Source organism: Carcharhinus amblyrhynchos, chromosome 8 (genome assembly GCF_965287045.1).
Source record: "Carcharhinus amblyrhynchos chromosome 8, sCarAmb.v2.hapA, whole genome shotgun sequence".
Lineage (NCBI taxonomy): Eukaryota > Metazoa > Chordata > Chondrichthyes > Carcharhiniformes > Carcharhinidae > Carcharhinus > Carcharhinus amblyrhynchos.
The window spans coordinates 17567778-17589300 of NC_137331.1; the positions used below are offsets into that span (position 1 = coordinate 17567778).

The window sequence follows — 21523 nt, forward strand, 5'->3', positions numbered from 1 at the left end:
CTTCTCCCTCCCCCCTTCTCCCTCCCCTCTTCTCCCTCCCCCCCTTCTCCCTCCCCCTTCTCCCTCCCCCTCCTCCCTCCCCCTCCTCCCTCCCCCTTCTCCCTCCCCCTTCTCCCTCCCCCTTCTCCCTCCCCCTTCTCCCTCCCCCTTCTCCCTCCCACTCTCTTCCCCCACCCACTCTTTCTCCTCCCACTCTTTCCCCTCCCACTCTTTCCCCTCCCACTCTTCTCCCTCCCACTCTTCTCCCTCCCTCACTTCCTCCTTCCTCACTTCCCCCTCTTCCCTCTCCCCCTCTTTTTCCCCTTCCCACTCTCCTCCCCTATCTCTCTGCTCCTCCTCCCCTTCTTCCCCCCTTTCCCTCCCCATACCCACCCATACCCACATTTCCGGCAAATTCTAAAGAACCAAAACACAGAAAGTCCATTGCATCTTCAGAGTGGATCTGTATCTGGGAAAGTGGCTTGAAAAGCTACAAGCAAATAAAATGTAAACTATTGACATAATTATTGCAGCTCCCTGTGAAATGATCATTTTTAATTTAATTGATCTCAAATATTGTTTGCAGTTGGTCGTATTTTAAAATATATGTCACTGAAATGTTGAGGATGGGAAAACTAGCCTCCTTCCTGGAGGGTCTGAAAAACTGGTTCATGGTCTGCAATCCGTTACTTAGATTGAAAACAGACTGGCCTTGCCATTCATCTAATTCATGAAAATTTTAGCACAGTGTTAAACTGGTAAGATGACTTCTGATATATTTCAGAATTATAATTACGAACATTGTAAATGACAAACAAAATGAAATTCGGCGAATGAAATATAATGTCAAGAAATAATAAACATAAAGGCACAAGAATAAATTAGATTATGAAACTCTGCTTGGTCTTATAATTAAATAACTTTGGATGTATTAGGTATACTATAATCTCATTACTTATTTTGTTGTCAAAACTAGGTGAAATGTCAAGGCCAGAGTGGAGCACAGCAAGGTTCAAAATGATAGAAGACTAAATAATCTGGTATAGCCATTAAGTGATCTTAATCTTGGGTTTTAAAAGCTTAAAGAGTGTAGAAGGTAAATACTAAGGTTTGTATCCAATGGTTTTCAGGATTGAGAAGAAAATTAGTTAACTGTTACCGAATAATGAACGTGTAAAATTATTGTACCGGAAGACAAACAAGGAAAGACTTTTTTCATTAGCTGATAGTACAAGGATTGCAACCCCCACGACTTGCTTGAGCTTGCAAAATCTCACTGATTATCCTGGCTGGAGACAATACACATCTCTTTAACCTGTGCTTAACCGTCTCTCCAGTCACGTTGTCTTACCTTTAAGACTTGATTAGCTGTTGAAGACTTGCATTCCAACCATTATTTTGTAAATTGAGTTTGTATCTTTATATGCCCAGTTAGTGAACAGAACTCCCACTTATCTGAAGAAGGAGCAGTGCTCCGAAAGCTGGTGGCCTTTGCTTTTGCCAAATAAACCTGTTGAACTTTAACCTGATGTCTTACTGTGCACAAGAACTAAGGCTGTGCTTCCCAAACCTTTTTCCTGATGTCATCCAATTTAAATGTTTTTGACTTGGTGTGACTTAGTAAAAGTTGGTGAGGTGAAGTGAGTGGAGAGAGTTGGTGAACAGTGGTGGGAAGGATGGCAGAGATTTAAGACCACTGGGTGTGCCCTGAAAAATATCAATAATCCATTTTTTTATAAGCTTCGTTATAGCAGCAATTGGGTCTCAGAGAACAGATTATTAAATCATGCCCCCCAACAGATAAAAACCCAAACAAAGAGATCTCACATCTATCAAATTGCAGTCTGAGTTCCTTAGCTGCTATTGCTGGCTCAGAACTAGTGCTAAAGTCTGCAACTCCATTGGGGAATTGCAACCCACAGCTGTGAGCCCCTGAACTAGGGGGACACAGATTTAATGTTTTGGGTAGGTTTTATTGGGGAAGGTGTGGGGGGATTGTTAGGAAGAATTTTTTTTACACTGAAAGTGGTAATGACCTAGAACACACTGCCCACAGGGGAGCATAGATGATAAAGATATGAGAAAGGAAATTGAACAAAGAACAAAGAAAATTACAATACAGGAACAGGATCTTCAGTCTTCCAGGCCTGCTCCGACCATGTTGCCCAACTGGACTAAAGCCCCCTACCCTTCAGGGGATCATATCCCTCCATTCTCATCCTATTCATATGTTTGTCAAGATGCCCTTTAAAAGTCACTATTGAATCTGCTTCCACTATCTTTCCTGGCAGTGAGTTTCAGGCACCCACCACCTTCTGTATAAAAAATTTGCCTCATACATCTTCTTTAAACCTTGTCCTTTTCACCTTAAATCTACGTCCCCCAGTAATTGACTCTTCCACCCTGGGGAGAAGCTTCTGAATATCCATTCTGTCCATGCCCCTCATAGTCTTGTAGACTTTCACCAGGATGTCCCTCAACCTCCATCGTTCCAGTGAGAACAAACCAGGTTTTTTCAACCTCTCCTCATAGCTCATACCCTCCATACCAGGCAACATCCTGGTAAATCTTTTCTGTACCCTCTCCAAAGCCTCCATATCCTTCTAGTAGTGTGGCAATACTATAGTCCAAGTGCGGCCTAAGGTTCTATAAAGCGACAACATGACTTGCCAATTTTTAAATTCAATGCCCCAGCCGATGTATGCCTCCTTGACTACCTTCTCCATCTGCATTGTCCCTTACAGTGATCCATATAGCTGTATGCCTAGATCCTCTGCCTATCAATACTCTTAAGGGTTCTGCCATTTACTGTATATTTCCTCTTTGTATTAGACCTTCCAAAATGCATTACCTCACACTTGGCCAGATTAATCTCCATCTCTCCACCCAAGCCTCCAACGAATCTATATTCTGCTGTATCCTCTGATCGTCCTCATCACTATCCCCAAATCCACCAATCTTTGTGTCATCCACAAACTTACTAATCAAACCAGTTACGTTTTCCTCCAAATCATTTATATATATTATAAACATCAAAGGTCCCAGCACTGATCCCTGAGGAACGCTACTTGTCCCAGCCATCCATTCAGAAACGCATGCTTCCACTGCTACCCTCTGTCTTCTATAACCGAGCTAATTCAGTATCCACCATGCCAGCACACTTCTGATCCCATGTGACTTCACCTTTTGCACCAGTCTGCCATGAGGAATCTTGTCAATGACCTTACTGGAGTCCATGTAGACAACATCATTGTCCTACCCTCATCAATCATCTTTGTTACTTTGTCGAAAAACTCGGAATGAGTTAGTGAGACATGACCTCCCTTTCACAAAACCATGTTGCCTCTTGCTAATATGTCCACTTATTTCCAGAATGTGGAGATACCGGCACAGTAAGCTGTCTCACAACACCAGGTTAAAGTTCAACAGGTTTATTTAGTGGCACAAGCTTTCGGAGCGCTGCCACTTCATCAGGTGAGTGGAGAGTTGGGTTCACAAACAGGGCATATATACAGGCACAGACTCAATTACAAGATAATGGTTGGAATGCTAGTCTTGCTGCAACTATACAGGGCACTGGTGAGGCCGCAGCTGGAGTACTGTGTACAGTTTTGGTCGCCTCACTTACGCAAGGATATTTTGGCCTTGGAGGGAGTGCAGAGGAGGTTTACTAGGCTGATACCGGAGTTGAGGGGGTTGAACTATGAGGAGAGGCTGAATAAACTAGGCTTGTACTCATTAGAGTTTAGAAGAATGAGGGGAGATCTCATTGAGACGTATAAGATGATGAATGGGATGTATAGGATAGAGGTGGAGAGGCTCTTCCCGCTCAGAAAGGACAGTAGGACTAGAGGGCACAGCCTCAAGATAAAGGGGGGGCGGTTTAGAACGGAGTTGAGGAGGAACTTCTTCACTCAAAGGGTGGTGAATCTCTGGAATTCTCTGCCTGTTGAAGTGGTGGAGGCTGCCTCGTTAAATATATTTGAGATGCGGGTTGATAGATTTTTGATAGGCAAGGGGATTAAGGGTTATGGGGAGAGGGCGGGAATGTGGAACTGAGACACGACAGATCAGCCATGATCTTATTGAATGGCGGGGCAGGCTCGAAGGGCTAGATGGCCTACTCCTGCTCCTATTTCTTATGTTCTTATGTTATGTAATCAAGTCTTTACAGGTCAGATAATGCGAGTGGTGAGAGGGTTAAGTACAGGTTAAAGAGGTGTGAATTGTCTCAAGCCAGGACAGTTAGTAAGATTTTGCAAGCCTGGGCAAGTTGTGGCGGTTACAGATAGTGTGACATGAACTCAAGATCCCAGTTGAGGCCGTCCTCATGTGTGCGGAACTTGGCTATCAGTCTCTGCTTAGTGATTCTGTGACTCATCCAACGTTGTCTACCTGAGTCACCTCAGGAAAGGATGTCCTGAGACATGGTATATCAGCAAGACCATGTAGACGCTATGACAACGAATGAATGGACACTGCTCGACAATCACCAACCATGAGTATTTCCTTCCTGTCGGGGATCACTTCAGCAGTCAAAGGCATTCAGCCTATGATCCTCGGATAAGCATTCTTCAAGGCAGCCTTCAAGACACATGATAAAGCAGAATCGCCAAGCAGAAACTGACAGCCAAGTTCCACACACATGAGGATGGTCTCAATCAGGATCTTCGGTTCATGTCACACCATAGGTAGCACTCACCATTTGGCCTGGGTTTGCAAAATCCTACTACTGTCCTGGCTTGAGACAATTCAGACGTCTTTAACCTGTGCTTAACCCTCTCTCCACTTGTATTGTCTGCACCTGCAAAGACTTGATTACCTGTTAAGATTCGCATTCCAACCATTATCTTATAATGAAGTCTATGTATGTCCTTTTTGTGAACCAACTCTCCACTCATGTGATGAAGGGGCAGTGTTCCGAAAGCTCGTGCTACCAAATAAACCTGTTGGACTTTAGTTTGATGTTATGAGGCTTCTTACTGTACTTATTTCCAAGTCGGAGTAAATCCTATTTCGAAGAATCCCCTCCAATGATTTCCCTACCAATGATGTAAGGCTCACCGGCCTGTAATTACCTGGATTATTCTTGCTACCCTTCTTAGACAAAGGAACAACATTCACTATTCTCCAATCTTCTGGGACCTCTCCTGTAGCCAATGAGGATATAAAGATTTGTCTCAAGGCCCTAGCAATTTCCACTCTTGCCTCTCTCAGTTTTCTAGGCTATTTCTCTTAGGCCCTCGGAACTTGTTTACCTTAATATTTCTCAAGAACCCCAGTACCATCTTTTTGATCTCAACATGACTTAAACTATCTACACACTGTGTCCCAGACTCATCATCCACAAGTCCTTCTCTTTGGTGAATACTGGCGCAAAGTAATTTAATACCTCGCCCATTTCCTCTGGCTCCATGCATAGATTCCCTCCCCAGTCCTTGAGTGGGCCAACCCTCTCCCTGACTACCCTCCTGCTCATTATATAAGATTATATAAAACCTTAGGATTTTCCTTACTCTTGCTGGCCAATGACTTTTCATGATCCCGTTTAGCTCTCCTTACTCCTTACTTTCTACTTTCCTTGTATTCCAATGTTGCTTCGTGTGTTCCCATCCTCGTAGCCTTGACAAATGCTTCCTTTTTTTTGACTAGGGTCACAATATCTCTCGTTATCCAAGGTTCCCAAAACTTGCCATACTTATTCTTCATCCTTACAGGAATGTGTCAGTCCTGAATTCCTATCAACTTACACTTGAAAGCTTCCCACATTGCCAGATGTTGATTTACCCTCAAACATCTGCCCCCAATCTACATTCTTCAGTTCCTGCCTAATATTGTTGTAATTAGCTTTCTCCCAATTTAGCACCTTAACTTGAGGGCTACACTTATCTTTATCCATTAGTATTTTAAAGCTTATTGAATTGTAGTCACTGTTCCCAAACTGCTTCCCAACTGAAATGTTGACCACCTGACCCCAATACCAGGTTCAGTACGGCCCATTCCCTAGTTGGAGTATCTACGTACTTAGAAACAAATAAAAACCAAAGCACAGTACAGGCCCTTCAGCCCACAAAGTTGTGCCAAACATGTCCCTACCTTAGAGGTTACTAGGCTTACCGATAACCCTCTATCTTACTAAGTTCCATGTATTTATCTAAAAGTCTCTTAAAAGATCCTATTGAATCCATCTCCACCACTGTTGCCGGCAGCTCATTTCATGTATCCACCACTCTCTGAGTGAAAAACTTAACCCTGACATCTCCTCTGGACCTACTCCCCAGCACCTTAAACCTGTGTCCTCTTGTGGCAACCATTTCAGCCCTGGGAAAAAGCCTCTGACTATCCACTCGATCAATACCTCTCAAAATCTTATACACCTTTATCAGGTCACCCCTCATTCTTCGTCTCTCCAAGGAGAAAAGGCCGAGCTCCCTCAACCTATCCTCATAAGGCATGCTCTGCAATCCAGGCAACATCCTTGTAAATCTCCTCTGTACCCTTTCTATGGCTTCCACATCCTTCCTGTAATGAGGCGACCAGAACTGAGGACAGTACTCCAAGTGGGGTCTGACCAGGGTCCTATATAGCTGCAACATTATCTCTCGACTCCTAAACTCAATTCCTTGATTGATGAAGGCCAGTACATCATACGCCTTCTTAACCACAGCTTCCAACTCCAACCTAGGGGCGGCACGGTAACACAGTGGTTAGCACTGCTGCTTCACAGTTCCAGGGACCTGGGTCCGATTCCCGGCTCAGGTCACTGTGTGGAGTTTGCACATTCTCCTCGTGTCTGCGTGGGATTCCTCCAGGTGCTCTGGTTTCCTCCTACCGTCTAAAGGTGTGCAAGTTAGGTTGACTGGCCATGCTAAATTGCCCCTGACTGTCCTGGGATGTGTAGATTAGAGGGATTAGCGGGTAAATGTGTAAGGATATGGGGATAGGGCCTGTGTGGGATTGTGGTCAGTGCAGACTCGATGGGCCAAAGGGCCTGTTTCTGCACTGTCGGTTCTATGATTCTGTGTTTCAAGAAGCCCTCCTGAGTGCTGCTTACAAACTCTGCCCATCCATGCCCCTAGCGCAAAGTGACTCCCAGTCAGTATAGGAGAAGTGAAAATCTCCCACAACAACCTTGTTACTTTTACATCTTGCCAAAATCTGCCTGCGTGTCTGTTCCTCTATCTCCTGCTTGCTGTTAGTTATAGTAAACCCCCAACATTGTGACTACACCCTTCCTATTCCTGAGCTCTACCCATATTGCCTCACTATATGAGCCCTCCGAAGTGTCCTCCTGCAGTACAGCTGTGATATTCTCCTTGACCGGTAGTACAACCCCCACCCCTTTTACATCTCCCTCTATCATGCCTGAAACATCAGTATCCTGGAACGTTAAGCTGTCCTTTCCTTAATCAAGTCTCTGCAATAGCAACAACATCATAGTTCCAAGTACTTATCCAAGCTTTAACTTCAGCTGCCTCAACTAATACACTTCTCACATTGAAACAAAAATTGGATGGGACAGATGGAGGAAATATACTTGTCGAACTACAAAGATAGAGCAGGGGAGTGGGACTCACTGAATTGCTATAAAGAGAATTGGTGAGCCGAAGAGCTTCCTTCTGTGCGGTAAGTAATCAATGGTGGCAGAATTTCCATTTAGTCAGGCTATGTTTGCACCCTGGTCAACTCTGTGTTAAGTATTGCTTAAGATCCCCACTTTGGCATGGCAGTCTCTGCTTCTCTGGTCTCTCTTTTTCTGGGCCCTCTTCTTGATCAGCTGAGCATTTTATTTCTGCTCTTACAATGCATTTTGAATCAGCCAGCCTCCAGAGACCACAGGCAATGCCAACTGTTTCCCAGTTGCCTGTGTCAGTGTCTGCAGTCTTTGTATCCTTGTAGGTGTCCTTGTAGCAAAGGTATGGACACCCAAGAGATTGTCACCCAATGGCCAGTTCACCATATAGAAAGTTTTTAGATATACAGCTGTTAATGTGACTGAATGGGTGCAGATGTCTTTGGCTTAGCAATGTACGCTGATAGAACGCTGATTCTACAAGACCATGTTCTGCCAAGAATACATCCAAGTCAGCAGAAAAGGAAACTTCAGCCTTTTTTCCTGCCTAGCATATGTTGACTCTCACTAATTTAGAGGAATGCTGGTCTCTCAGTTTGGTGTTCTGAATCATACTGTTCCTTCACACTCTCTTATTCAACATGAAAATAATGGCTACAGCTTTTTCGATGCATGTGTTGATTTCAGTATCAAGTGACAGATTGTTGGTGACTGTGACTGTATAAATTACTCTCTCAGCGTTAAGTATGTTGTCTGCCAAAGATATGGCAACAATGAAGTTTGAAGTTTAAATTATGGACTTCTTCAGGAAGTCCATCAGTGGAACAAGAAACTCAAAAGGCAACAATGATCGTGGACCAACTCAGAAAATTTAAGTTTTTGAGGACAGTTTCAAGGTTCACAGATGACTCAAAACTTGGAAGTATTATAAACGGTGAAGAGGGCAGTGTAGAACTTCAGAAGGATGTAGGCAAGGGAGTTCGTGGAGTGGGCAGGTAAGTGGCAGATGAAGTTCAATGCAGAGAAGTGTGAGGTGGCACATTTTGGTAGGAAGAACGAGACACAATATAAAATAAGATGTAAAATTCTAAATGGAGTGTAGGAGCAGAGAGACCTGGGTGTATATCCGAAAAATGATTGATCAGGGTAGGGCAGTGGATATTGGCTACATGGTCTTCAGTAAGGCCTTTGATAAGGTCCCTCATGGCAGACTGGTGCAGAAGGTGAAGTCGCATGGGATCAGAGGAGAGCTGGCAAGGTGGATACAAAACTGTCTCAGTCAAAGAAGACAGAGAGTAGCGTGGAAAGATGCATTTCTGAATGGAGGGCTGTGACAAGTGGTGTTCCTCAGGGATCAGTGCTGGGACCTTTGCTGTTTGTAATATATATACATGATTTGGAGGAAAATGTAACTGGATTGGTTAGTAAGTTTGTGGACGACACAAAGGTTGATAGATTTGCAGATAGCGATGAGGACCATCAGACAATACAGCAGACATAGATCATAGAAACATAGAATAGTACAGCACAGTACAGGCCATGCTGTACTGTTCTATGTTTCTATGATCTATATCCTGCTGTATATAGATCAGTTGGAGACTTGGGCGGAGATATGGCAGATGGAGTTTAATCCAGACAAATGTGAGGTAATGCATTTTGGAAAGTCTAATGTAGATAGGAAATATACAGTAAATGGCAGAACCCTTTTGATAGGCAAAGGGATCTGCGTGTACAGGTACACAGGTCACTAAAAGTGGCAATGCAGGTGAGAAGGTAGTCAAGAAGGCATATGGCATGCTTGCCTTCATCGGCTGGGGTATTGAGTTTAAAAATTAGCAAGTCATGTTGCAGCTTTATAGAACCTTAGTTAGGTTGCACTTGGAATATAGTCTTCAGTTCTGGTCACCACACTAGCAGAAGGATGTGGAGGCTTTGGAGAGGGCACAGAAAAGATTTACCAGGATGTTGCCTGGTATGGAGGGCATTAGCTATGAGGAGAGTTTGGAGAAACTTGGTTTGGTCTCACTGACGCGAAGGAGGTTGAGGAGAGACCTGATAGAAGTCTATAAGATTATGAGAGGCATGGACAGAGTGGATAGTCAGAAGCTTTTTCCCAGCGTGGAAGAGTCAATTACTAGGGGGCATAAGTTTAAGGTGCGAAGGGCAAGGTTTAAGGGAGATGTACAAGGCAGATCTTTTACACAGAGAGTAGTGGATGCCTGGAACTTGTTGCCGGGGGAGGTAGTGGAAGCGGATATGGTAGTGACTTTTAAAGGTCATCTTGACAAGTACATGAAATAGGATGGGAATAGAGGGATATGATCCACTGAAGGGTAGGGGGTTTTAGTTAAGTCGGACAGCATGGTCAGTGCAGGCTTGGAGGGCCGATGGGCCTGTTCTTATGCTGTAATTTTCTTTGTTCTTTGTTTTTCTTTGTTCTATATGTGCATACATCATTGAAAATGGCTGGACTGGTGGAGAGCACAATCAATACAGCAGATAATAAAACATAGTATCCTGAGTTTTATTAATGGGGGCATAGAGTACAAGAACAAGGAAGTTATGCTGAACTTACACAAGGCACTAGTTATAGCTAGAATATTGTGTACCGTTCTGGGTGCCACACTATAGGAAGGGTGTGAACACAATGAAGAGAGTGCAACAGATGTTTATGAGAATTGTTCCAGATATGAGAAACTTCTGTTATGAGACTAGATTGCAGAGGTTGGGATTGTTCTCCTAGGAGCGAAGAAGACTGAGAGGAGATTTGATAAGATGTTCAAAATCATGAGGAAGCTGGACAGAGTAGATGGGGATAAACTGTTCCCACTCGTAAAAGGATCAAGAATGAAAGGGCATAAATTTAAAGTGATTTGCAAAAGAATCAAATGTGATGTGAGAAGAAACATTTCACATGAGCAGTTTGGATCTGGAATACACTGCATGAAATGTGGTGGAGACAGGTTCAATTGACACATTCAAGTGTACATTAGATGATTACTTAAGTAGAAAGAATGTGCAGGGGTATGGGAAAAAAGCAGGGGAATGGCACTAAGTCATGACGCTCATTTGGAGAGCCAGTACTGACATGATGGGTCAAATGACCTCCCTCTGCACCATAACAATTCTGTGATTATCAATGACAATGTCTATTCAAGTTTAGCAGATTTAACAGCATGCTTTTAAATAAGTTTGTTGGATAAAATGAAAACGTTTTAACTTGGCTTCATTGGACAGCTTAATTATATAACATAAGTTAATTTTTAAAAACTGAGTGCCTAATAGTCATTGTTTAATATGCCATATCTGGAGCAAACTAAAATTGATAGAAGTTATATAAAAGACATGATAGACACCTTCACTTTTATTAAACTCTTCAAGTTTTCCATTATTATATGTGACTTCTGACGATGTATCAGTGATCTGAACATAGAACATAGAACACTACAGCGCAGAACAGGCCCTTCGGCCCACGATGTTGCGCCGACCAGTTAAAAAACAATGACCCACTAACCTAAACCAATCCCTTTTCGTCCATAAACCTATCCACAGATCTCTTAAACGCCCCCAAACTAGGCGCATTTACAACTGCAGCAGGCAGGGCATTCCAATCCCTCACCACCCTCTGGGTAAAGAACCTACTGAAAGTCATCAAAATCAAGTCTGAAAACTTAAGGTATATTAAATTTTAGTAATTGTGAAAAGGGCATTTCTTGCAAATGTAAGTATTTAAAATTCTATATTATTGATTAGAAAAATGTCAAAAAATGTCATTCAGTGGGAATTATACATCATAGATCTTCAGGTAATGTGAATGAGAAGGATGAATAAATGATGTACTGTGCAATTTATGTCTCATAATTTCAGTGGAAGAGCACCAGTGACTCTAGAAAACAGTGTGAATAAGTTTGTGCCCTGCCAGACACCCTGATTATCTGCAGTTTTATATCAGCTTAAATGTTGAATTTATTGCTGTAATAATCCAATTCTTCATTTTGATTATTCAGTCTTGGTTATAGTTAACCCCTGTTTAACTTTGTATTTCTTTTGAACATTCACTGCAGGTTGTGACCCGGTTTCAGCAACAGTTCATTACACAAAGTTACCCCTCTGCCAAATGGATCAAAATGAAAGGAACAGACAAACGGATGATCTACAGAAGTCCCAAAGATGTTGCAAAACAGTTAAAGAAACTAATCAATAAAAGGAAAATCAAATAAGAGAGTCAGTAACTCTCCAACACGATTTTGTAGACTCTCACTCATGTTTGAAGGCTTCTGTATATTTTACTGTATCATCAGAAATCCATACTGTTGGGTGAATTAGAATAAGGATATTTCTCGTTTGTGTGCTAAACATTGTACATTGGAAAATTGAGTCAGTGAATGAGAGAACACTACAGAAATTCATTTTCATATGTTTAATTTGAAAGTGGCATTCTCCTGTGCAGATCTATACAAGTTTACTCTTGTTGTAAGGATATAATGATGGCTTATATTTTAAAATGTATTTATAGCCTAGAGACTCCTTCTGATTTGCACCCAGTTAAGTGCATAATCAAGGCACAAGCAAGCTAATTTTGTCTAAAAGATAACAAAATATACAGTGGAGGTGAGTAATATGCAGAAGTATAAAGCTTTTACCTATTAGTGATTTTTTGGATGCGTCCTTTCAATCCTGTTTCTAAAAGACTTTCTGTCCACAAAACTGGCCATCTTGAGCTCCAAGATTCAAATTTTCTCCAACTCTGCTTCTTTAAGGCTTCTTGGAGAGTTTGAGTGGTTTCCCTGACTTCTGGTGAGGAGCCCCACTTCTTCAGATCAGTGTGGAGTTGCAGAAAAGATCAGTTGGGTTGGGAACTCTGTGTCTCTTTTGTACTGTCACAGTGATAAAAAGCAAGACCTCTACTCATTCCACTGGCCACAAGGTTTGGGACCTCACAGATCAACATTTCATGGCCATTCTGCCATGGCTATTAACATATTCTCTGGTGGGAAAAGCAGTGTGTAGCCCGGCCGCTGCCTTGCCAAGTTGTCCTGCTATATTTTCGAACCCTTTGTGAAAGAAATGGAAGAGATGGGTCCTATGACATCATGCTGGCGCCTGGCCCACCAGCAACTTAGGTAATCCTATTATGTCATTGATGGAGACAATCGAGCAGGGAAAGCCAACCGGCGTAAAAGCCGTTTTGAGACTTTCCGCCCCCTCCACTGTTCCCACCCCCAAAGATGGGAGCTTTAAAGCTCCCCCACTGAATTTCTTATCTTTGCTGATATAGTCATATCATTCATTTTATTTATCTCACAGTGCCAGGCACTTGGGTTCAATCCTGGCATTGAGTCACTGTCTGCGAGAGTTTGCCCGTTCTCCCTATGTCTGCATGTGTTTCCTCCGGGTGCTCCGGTTTCCTCCAACTCTCCAAAGATGTACGGATTAGGTTGATTGGTCATGGTAAATTGCCCCATAGTATCAGGGGGATAAATAGGGTAAATGCGGAGTTACAGGACCTGGGTGGGATTGTTGTCAGTGCAGACTTAATAGGCCAAATTGTCTCCTCCTGCACTGTGTGGATTTTCAGGTTCTAGATTAGTAGTAGTTGGGATTACTGATGAAGCAGTGATAGCCACATCTCAGACCAGCCTTTTCACTGTGCATTTTCCTGAGGAACCAATTATTCTGAAAAGCCAAGCCTCACATCATTGAGGAGAATTTTAATCCTCGGCAGAACTGAAGATTGTGTTGCAGGAAGCATTGTCACAGATGCTTGTGACGTCAATCATCTGCAAAGAGCACAATGTGGTTGACTCTCAACTGCCCTCCAAGGACAACTAAGGATGGGCAATAAATCTGGCTGGCCAGTGATGCCCATGTCTCATGAATGACTGCAGAGAAGTATGACATCTGGGAATGAGACGCATTGACTGATGTTTACTGGTGAAAAAGTTTCTAGTAATATTTTTGAAATGATGACATCCTGCTACTTAAAAGTTTGCCCAAATTAAATAAACTTTACAATTTTTAGAAAAGTTTTTTTTTGTAATTCTACTTCCATTTCTGAAGTAAGTTACACTTTATCTTAAAACAAAATTGTGTAAGTGCTGGAAATACGTATCAAGTTGGGATCAAAGCAAATTACTGCTGAAATCTGAAACAAACAAAAAATGTGGGAAATCTCAGCAGGTCTAACAGCATTTGTGGGGAGAGAGAATAGAGCTAACGTTTCGAGCCTAGATGACCCTTTGTCAGAACTCAAGTGGGAAATGCTTTTGAAGGAAGGAAATCTTCTTTTGGCCATTGCTTTTTATCAGAACCAAAGACGTGCGGGTTAGATTGATTGGTCATGCTAAATTGACCTTAATGTCAGGGGGATTAGTAGGGTAAATGTGGTTATGGGAATAAGGCCTGGGTGGGATTGTGATTAGTGCTGACTTGATGCACTTAGTGCCCCCTTCTGTATTATAGGGATTCTATGAAGAGGTTGGCTGGGGTACAGGAAGAACTTCCTGTTTCTCTTTGAAAAGTGCTATTTACATCCAGCTGAACAGGCAAATGGGATCTCTCTATCAGCACTGCACTGTTGTCATATCCTAAATTATATATTCAAGTCATGGTCCATGACCTGACTTAAAGACAAGAGAATTACCACTGAGTTAACACATCACTTGTAGGAGTAATATGCGTCCTATTTCTACCCTTTTCAAAATTGTAAAATGAGGAAAACCTAATGTCTAAATAAATTATTGCACGTCAGCAGTTACATATTCTGTTGTCAGTGTGACTCACAAAACTCCAGAGTGATACTTCTACTGAGCTGTGAAGTACCCTAACTCCATTGGAGGACTTGGGGGCAAACTTTCCCGTTCCGCCTGCCATTGGAATTGTCCGTTCATGAAAAGGTCCATTCACCTCGGGCAGGATTTTTTGGTCTTAGGGCGACTGGAAAATCTTGCCCTTGGTGTCAGGTTATTGACTTTTGAGTCTCTGGTATAACTGGCGCTACCCCTGAATTAGATGTGTGATGGGAAATGGGGGATTTGCGGGATCAGGTGAGCAAGAATTTTGTTATGACTTCTTGTCACAGCTTCAGCAGGTCTGTGAGACTAGGGAGCAATCGTGAAAGTTTGAAAATACCTAGCTTTCTGTTGTCAAAGGCAGTACAATCCTTTGCTCTGTCTTTAAAGCAACCTGGGAGTTCCAGAATTCTCACGATATCATGAATTAACTCTTGATGTAAATGGAATAATAATAATCAAGGTACTGCAATTCTGGATAAGAAAGAGTGGAGTATTTTTCAGATTTATTCCTGTTTGACTCATGTTTACTCTCTTCAGTTCGATTGGGAAATTGACTTGTTCCTTTTGTATAGCACACTTGTACAAATACATTGTGTGTTTCTCACTGGGAAAATTAATACATTGCGTAGACTATCAAGGGGCTTTCTGTCTCTTCAGTCCTCTCTCAATTCAGAGTGCAGTTTATTATTGTGAATATTTAAGAAATGTACAAGTTGGAAAAGATTAAATATATTTGCCTTATTTACTTAGAATCTGCAATAGTGCTTATTATTAGTCAAATGTTCTATTTAAATAAATACTTCTAAATACAGCTTTTTGTTTCAGATTCCAGCATCTGCAATCATTTGCTTTTAATTTTAAAGGCAAGCTTTATTCAGAGACACCTTGTAAAATGTAATAGAATTAGTTGCTATTTAATATTTTTTCCTGATTGTTTCAACAAAAATAAAAGAAACACATTTGTGAAAAATTACTTGGGGCATGTTACAAGCAATGACCAAAGTAATCAGGTACACATTTGATATCTTGTATTTACCAATTAAATAACCTTGTCAACATCGCTAGAAAAAATATGCAAGGTACAAAATTAACCTCAGGAAAATTTGAACAGTTTGAACTTGCAGCCCGGTTGTAGATCAGTTATTTTTGATTTGCTATGTATAAATATATATAAAAAGATATATATGAATACTAAATACATACATATATATGTGTAGTACTATGAGGCAGCAGTGCTAACCATTGTGCCACCATGCTACCTCTTCATAACAGATTCCAATATTTTGCCAACAACTGATGTCAGGCTAACTGGCCTATATTTCACATTTTCTCACTTCCCTCCTTTTTGAAAGTAACAGTTGGCTAACTTGTGATATAATGGAACCATTTTTGAATCGAAGGAATTTCTTGTGATGTCACTTCCAGAGGTGCGGCTATGCTGCTGACCCTGTGTGATATGGCTGTTTGGTTTCTGTTAAATTATCTGTTCGCATTTTGTAGGAGTTTGAGCAGGTGGCAAGTATGAAATTGGATTTTTACATGATGTGTGTCTGTCTATCTTGACTGTGATAATACGCAAAAGCTTTGCAACTATCATTGGAGGTTACAAGGTCAATGAATAGCACCATAACCTCTGATTATTATCACATATTGTCAGGAATTCCTGCTCTCCATTCGAAATAAGACCTCCTGGTAACAGAATTGCTCTGCCTGAACATTGTCGTAGAAAACGAAAAGGTGAAAGGAAAACTAAGATTGAGAGGCTGAAGAGGAGGAATCAGAAACAGACTGCAGAGGCATGGAGCAGGCTGAAAACACTGAGGATCATGGATGTGGGCTTTGAGAGCACAGCCTAATCACAGGGGGCGCTATCTTTGAGGGGTGCAGAGCTTGGGCCAGATTCAGAAAGCTATCACTGAGGGCTGGCACTCCATGGTGCCGATGCAGTTGGGCAACCAGGACTGGTGGTGACAGGTGACATGTAGACTTCAAGAGCTCACTCCAGTGGCCTGTCCGTCCCGTGGAGTATCCCAGGGGCTCTCGGGCATCACTAGCGAGGAGGAAGGGCTGGAACCTATGCCGAGGCCTTTCATGCAGAAGACACTGGTCATCTGCTGCCGTTCTAAATCCTCCTTCCTGACACATGGATCTTGAACCCTAAGTGACCCTAGAAAGACTCAGAGCCTCATTCAGCATGAGAGGCCCTATGGCCCACTGAATGTGTACTGACAATGCTTATCGCTGGAGTCGTGCAAATCCCAGTTACAGACACCTGTGTCAGGTCCCTGACTGCCATGGTAATACAAGCACTCATCCGAAATCACCATTAATGTGTTACTGGCCCCATTGTAGACACAAACCGAGCTCTTCGCCTGCTTCCCAAGCACTCACAACAGTGGAGGCCCTATAAGCTCACAGTCAGCCTAGGATGGCATCCTCATCACGCATTGGGCCCTAGGACACCCCCCCCCCCCCCAACACCACCCCTCCATCCCTGGGTCACGCAATGGTATTCCCAAACCTCACTCAGATGTGAGCCTGGGCACCAGGCTTGCAGTCAGAGTCAGACTTCAGTTGCACCTGGGGCAGCTTCATAGCATATCACATAGCAAATCATCATCACCCTCCTGCATGGACCAGTAACTTGCCAACATGGCCAATAGAGAGGAGAGCGCTTGGAATGGGGGTGGTGGGGGGGAGGGCTGTTGCTCGATTCCCCACCTTCTAGTGGAAAGACATTGCAGCGATGATGGCCTCCCTTGTCTTCCTGCCCTGCAGGACACTTGTCGCCACCTGTCCTCCATCCTCTAGCTTGGCCTCAGCCTCCACATCCTCCTTGGCCTCTTCCTCATTAGGGGCATCCCCTGGTCCTCCTCTTCCAGGATGGCTTCCCACTGCTACATCAGGCTGTGGCGCGCACAGCAGACCACCACGATGTGGGAGACCCTCAGGAGGCTGTACTGGAGGGCCCCACCAGATCAGGCAGCAGGACTGCATCTTCAGGAGCCTGATGCACTGCTTGATGATGGGCCTGGCAGCATAGGCCTCATTGTAACAAATCTTTATCTTGGTGTCAGGCCTCCACACTGGTGTCGTCCACCATGACCTCAGTGGGTGGCCCTTGTCCTCCACGAGCCACCCTGGCAACCTGGGGTGGTCCTCAAAGACCCCAGGGATATCCAAGCACATAAGGAAGTAGCTATTAGCATGCTCCCTGGGTGTCGTGCACTCACCTGAATGATGCTCAGGAGGTGGTCACACACAATCTGGATGTGAAAAGAGTGACTCCACTGCCTGTTACAGGGCACACAGGGAGATATGTCTGCTATCGCTAGCCCTGTACTCGTGGGGCATCCAGATGATGGCTGCGAAGGCTGCAGCCTGGGCATCCTACTGGGCCTGGCCCACATCAGAGTGGATGTAGTTGCCTGTCTGGGCATACAGAGCATCCGTCACCTTAGGATGCACTTGTGTGCGGAGCACTCGGACATGCTGCAGAGATCACCACTGGAGGTGTGGGAGGACCCAATAGCATAGAAGTTGAGGGCTGCCATGACCTTCACTGCCAAAGGGAGCCGGTTTCCTCCTACCCCACAAGGTTCCTCCTGACACAGGTGCCGCACAGTCTCCTTGCTGATATGCAGTCTGTGGCAGCACGGTGTCTGGCAGCTCATTAAAGTAAGAAGTCTCACAACACCAGGTTAAAGTCCAACAGGTTTATTTGGTAGCAAAAGCCACTAGCTTTCGGAGCGCTGCTCCTTCGTCAGGTGAGTGGGAGTTCTGTTCACAAACAAGGCATATAAAGACACAAATTCAATTTACGAAATAATGGTTGGAATGTGAGTCTTTACAGGTAATCAAGGTACAGACAATGTGAGTGGAGAGAACGTTAAGCACAGCTTAAAGAGATATACATTGTCTCCAGCCCTGACTGGTTGACTTTCATTCTATTTTTTTCCCTTTCAACTCTTTGGTGGCCCTCTGCTGGATGCTAAAATAATCCCAAGCTTCAGACTTGCTGCTGTTGTTTGCCTGTTTTAAGTAATACTTAAACCAATACTTTGCCTGTTTAAGTAATACTTTTACCAATATCACGTCTTCAAGCTTATAAGCTGGTCCTGGGCACAGGTTTTGAGATTTAATACGATGACATTAGATGTGGTACCTTCTATACAGAATCCAAACGTCAAATATTCATACTCATGCTATCGTGTATATTCCTATGGTAAGTACTGACTGAAGAAATCTTCTGTGGATTGACCTACCATGAAAATAATAAGTTGCTCCTGTGATGCCTGCGAATAGATGAGATAAAGGCAAGCAGAGACAAAGGATCTTAGTCCAGAAAATCAGGATACAGGATCAATATAGGTGAAGCTAGGAAATAACAAAAGGGCAGAAAATACTTCTGGAAGCAGCTACCAGGCCCCCCAAGTTAGTGTTGGACGGAGTATAAATAAGGACCTCAGGTAGTGGTAGAAATGAGCAAACAAACAAGGAGTAGACCATTCAGTCCCTTGAGCCTTTTGATTTGATTTATTATTGTCACATGTACTAATATACTGTGAAAAGTATTGTTTCTTGCACATTATAAAGACAAAGCATATCGTTCATTGAGAAGGAAATGAGAGAGTGCAGAATGTAGCGTTACAGTCATAGCTATGGTGTAGACCCTGCTCTGCTATTTAGTAAGATTTTGGCTGATGTAATAGTAACCTAAAATCTGCACCTTGCCTACCCCCACCTCCCTCCATTACCTATCACCCCCTTGTTTATCAAACTCTATCCACATTGGCCTTGGATATTCAAAGACTCTGCTTTCACCATCTCTTTAGGAAGGGAGTTCCAATGACAACCCCTCAGAGAAAATATTTTGGCTCATCTCTGTTTTAATTAGGCAATGCTGTATTTTTAAAGGGTGACCCCCTAGTTCTAAATTCTCTCTCAGGAGAAAGGGAAGTGTCCTCTCCACATCATTCCTGTCAAGACCCATCTGGGTTTCAATCACGTTTTATCTTACTCTTCCAAACTCCAGCACTTACAAGACAACCTACCCATACCATTCCTGGTATTAGTGTGATAAACCGCTGTTGAACTGTTTCTAACGCGTTTACGTCTAATACTGTACACAATACTCAAAATGTGGCCTACTAATGCCCTGTACAACTGAAGCATAACCTCCCTTTTATATTCAATTACTTTTGCAAAAAATGATAACATTCTATTATCTTTCCGAATTACTTAGTGCATCTCCATACTTGCCTTTTGTGATTTGTGCATTTGGATACCCAGATCCCCTGTACCTCCAAAATTCTGCAAATTCTCACCATTTAGATATTATGCTTTTTTATTCTTCTGGCCAAAATGGACAATTTCACATTATACTTCACTTACCAAATATTTCCCTACTCACTTAATCTATCTATATATTTTTGTCACCTCTTTTTGTCCTCTTCACAACTTCCTTCCTGACCTATCTTTGTGTCACCAGCCATTTTGGCATCAGCCCTTCGAATCCCTTCATTATATATAAATTATACATGTAATATAAAGTGTAAAAATTGAGGTCCCAGCACTAATCCCTATAGGCTGGTTAATCTGACATCAATCATAGGGAAGTTGCCAGAATCTATTATCAAGGATGTGGGAATGGCGCAGTTGGAAAATTACAATATGATTTGGCAGACCACAAGATGGGCAGAATTCTCCCCCCAAAAATTCTGAGGGCGCGATCTAACGACCTTGTCCCGATTGTCATTCGGTGAGGTGAGATGGTAAGATTGTGTGAAAAGCAATATTTCAGAAACACGTCAGGTTTCACACAGTTCCATTTTACCAGCCACTTTTTCTGGGCGTGAACAGCTTCACTCCCAAAATGGGCAAGACGTCAATTTGAATGCATTTCAATATCATTAGCGAGTTCAACATGCAACCGTCTCCCCTCAGTTACATTAACCCCACCTGGTCAGTCAGACACCACACCGTTGTGAAGTACAGCTGCTCCATTTCAGTGTGGTTCAGGTGCAGCAACGATGAAGGCAAGCGAGGAGGTGAGTACCAGAAACACCAACCTCCAACCTCCAGGGTGCAGGTGCAGGGGGTAGGTGTCTCAGCTGTGGCCATGGTGCAGGCTAGGGTGGAAAGACTTGAATGAGTGCAGTGGTTTGGGGGTGGGGCTTGCACTGGTCTGAGATTTTAACGGCTTGTGTTGCACACATTCCCACTGTACGACCCTGGAGGGGTTGCAAATGAGGTTGACCCCCAACCCCACTGATGTTGCCAGCTGTCTGTTGGACAAGGTGGCATGGTGGCACAGTGGTCAGCATTCCTGCCTCTCAGTGCCAGAGACCTGAGTTCAATTCCAGCCTTGGGTGACTGTGCAGAGATCGCACATTCTCCCCGTGTTTCCGTGGGTTTCCTCCCGATGCTCCAGATTCCTTCAACACTCCAAGGATATTATTAAACTAGAAAGAGTGCAGAAAAATATTACCAGGATGCTATCAAACTTGATGGTTTGAGTTATAAGAAGAGGGTGGATGGACTGGGACTTTTTTCTTTGGAGCATAAAAGGCTGAGGGGTGACCTTATAGAGGTCTATAAAATAATGAGGGGTATAGATCAGCTAGATAGTCAATATCTTTTCTTAGGGGAGTCTAAAACTAGAGGGCATAGGTTTAAGGTGAGAGGGGAAAGATACAAAAGGCTCCAGACGGGCAATTTTTTCACACAGAGGGTGGTGAGCGTCTGGAACAAGCTGCCAGAGGTACTAGTAGAGGCAGGTACAATTTTGACTTTTAAAAATTGTTTAGACAGTTACATAGATAAGATGGCTATAGAGGGCTATGGGCCAAACGTGGGCAATTGGGACTAGCTTAGTGGTTAAAAACAAAGGGTGGCATGGGCAAGTTGGGCCAAAGGGTTTGTTTCCATGCTATAAACCTCTATGACTCTATGTGTGCATTAGGTTGATTAACCATGCTAAATTGCCCCTTAATGTCAGGGGCACTACTAGGGTAAATACCTGGGGATAGGGCCTGGGTGGAATTGTTATTGATGTAGGCTCAATAGACCTATTGACCTTTTAAATTGTAGGGATCGTGTGGTTGCTTGAGGCTCTATGGCTGACTGCTAATATTCCATTCCAGACCCCACTAACAGAAATAGCAACTTTGTCAGT

At 43.2% G+C, this 21523-nt stretch overlaps 1 protein-coding gene across 1 annotated transcript in view; it reads left to right on the plus strand.

Annotated features, from left to right (window-relative positions):
• The window catches only part of LOC145346455 (uncharacterized), a 176480-nt gene extending 162856 nt beyond the window's left edge, over positions 1-13624 (plus strand). Inside the window, exon 11 of the mRNA XM_080193729.1 lies at positions 11617-13624. Coding sequence (XP_080049855.1) covers positions 11617-11772 — 156 coding nt within the window. The 3' untranslated portion in view covers positions 11773-13624. The remainder of the gene's footprint in view (positions 1-11616) is intronic.
• The last annotated feature ends 7899 nt before the right edge of the window (positions 13625-21523 follow it).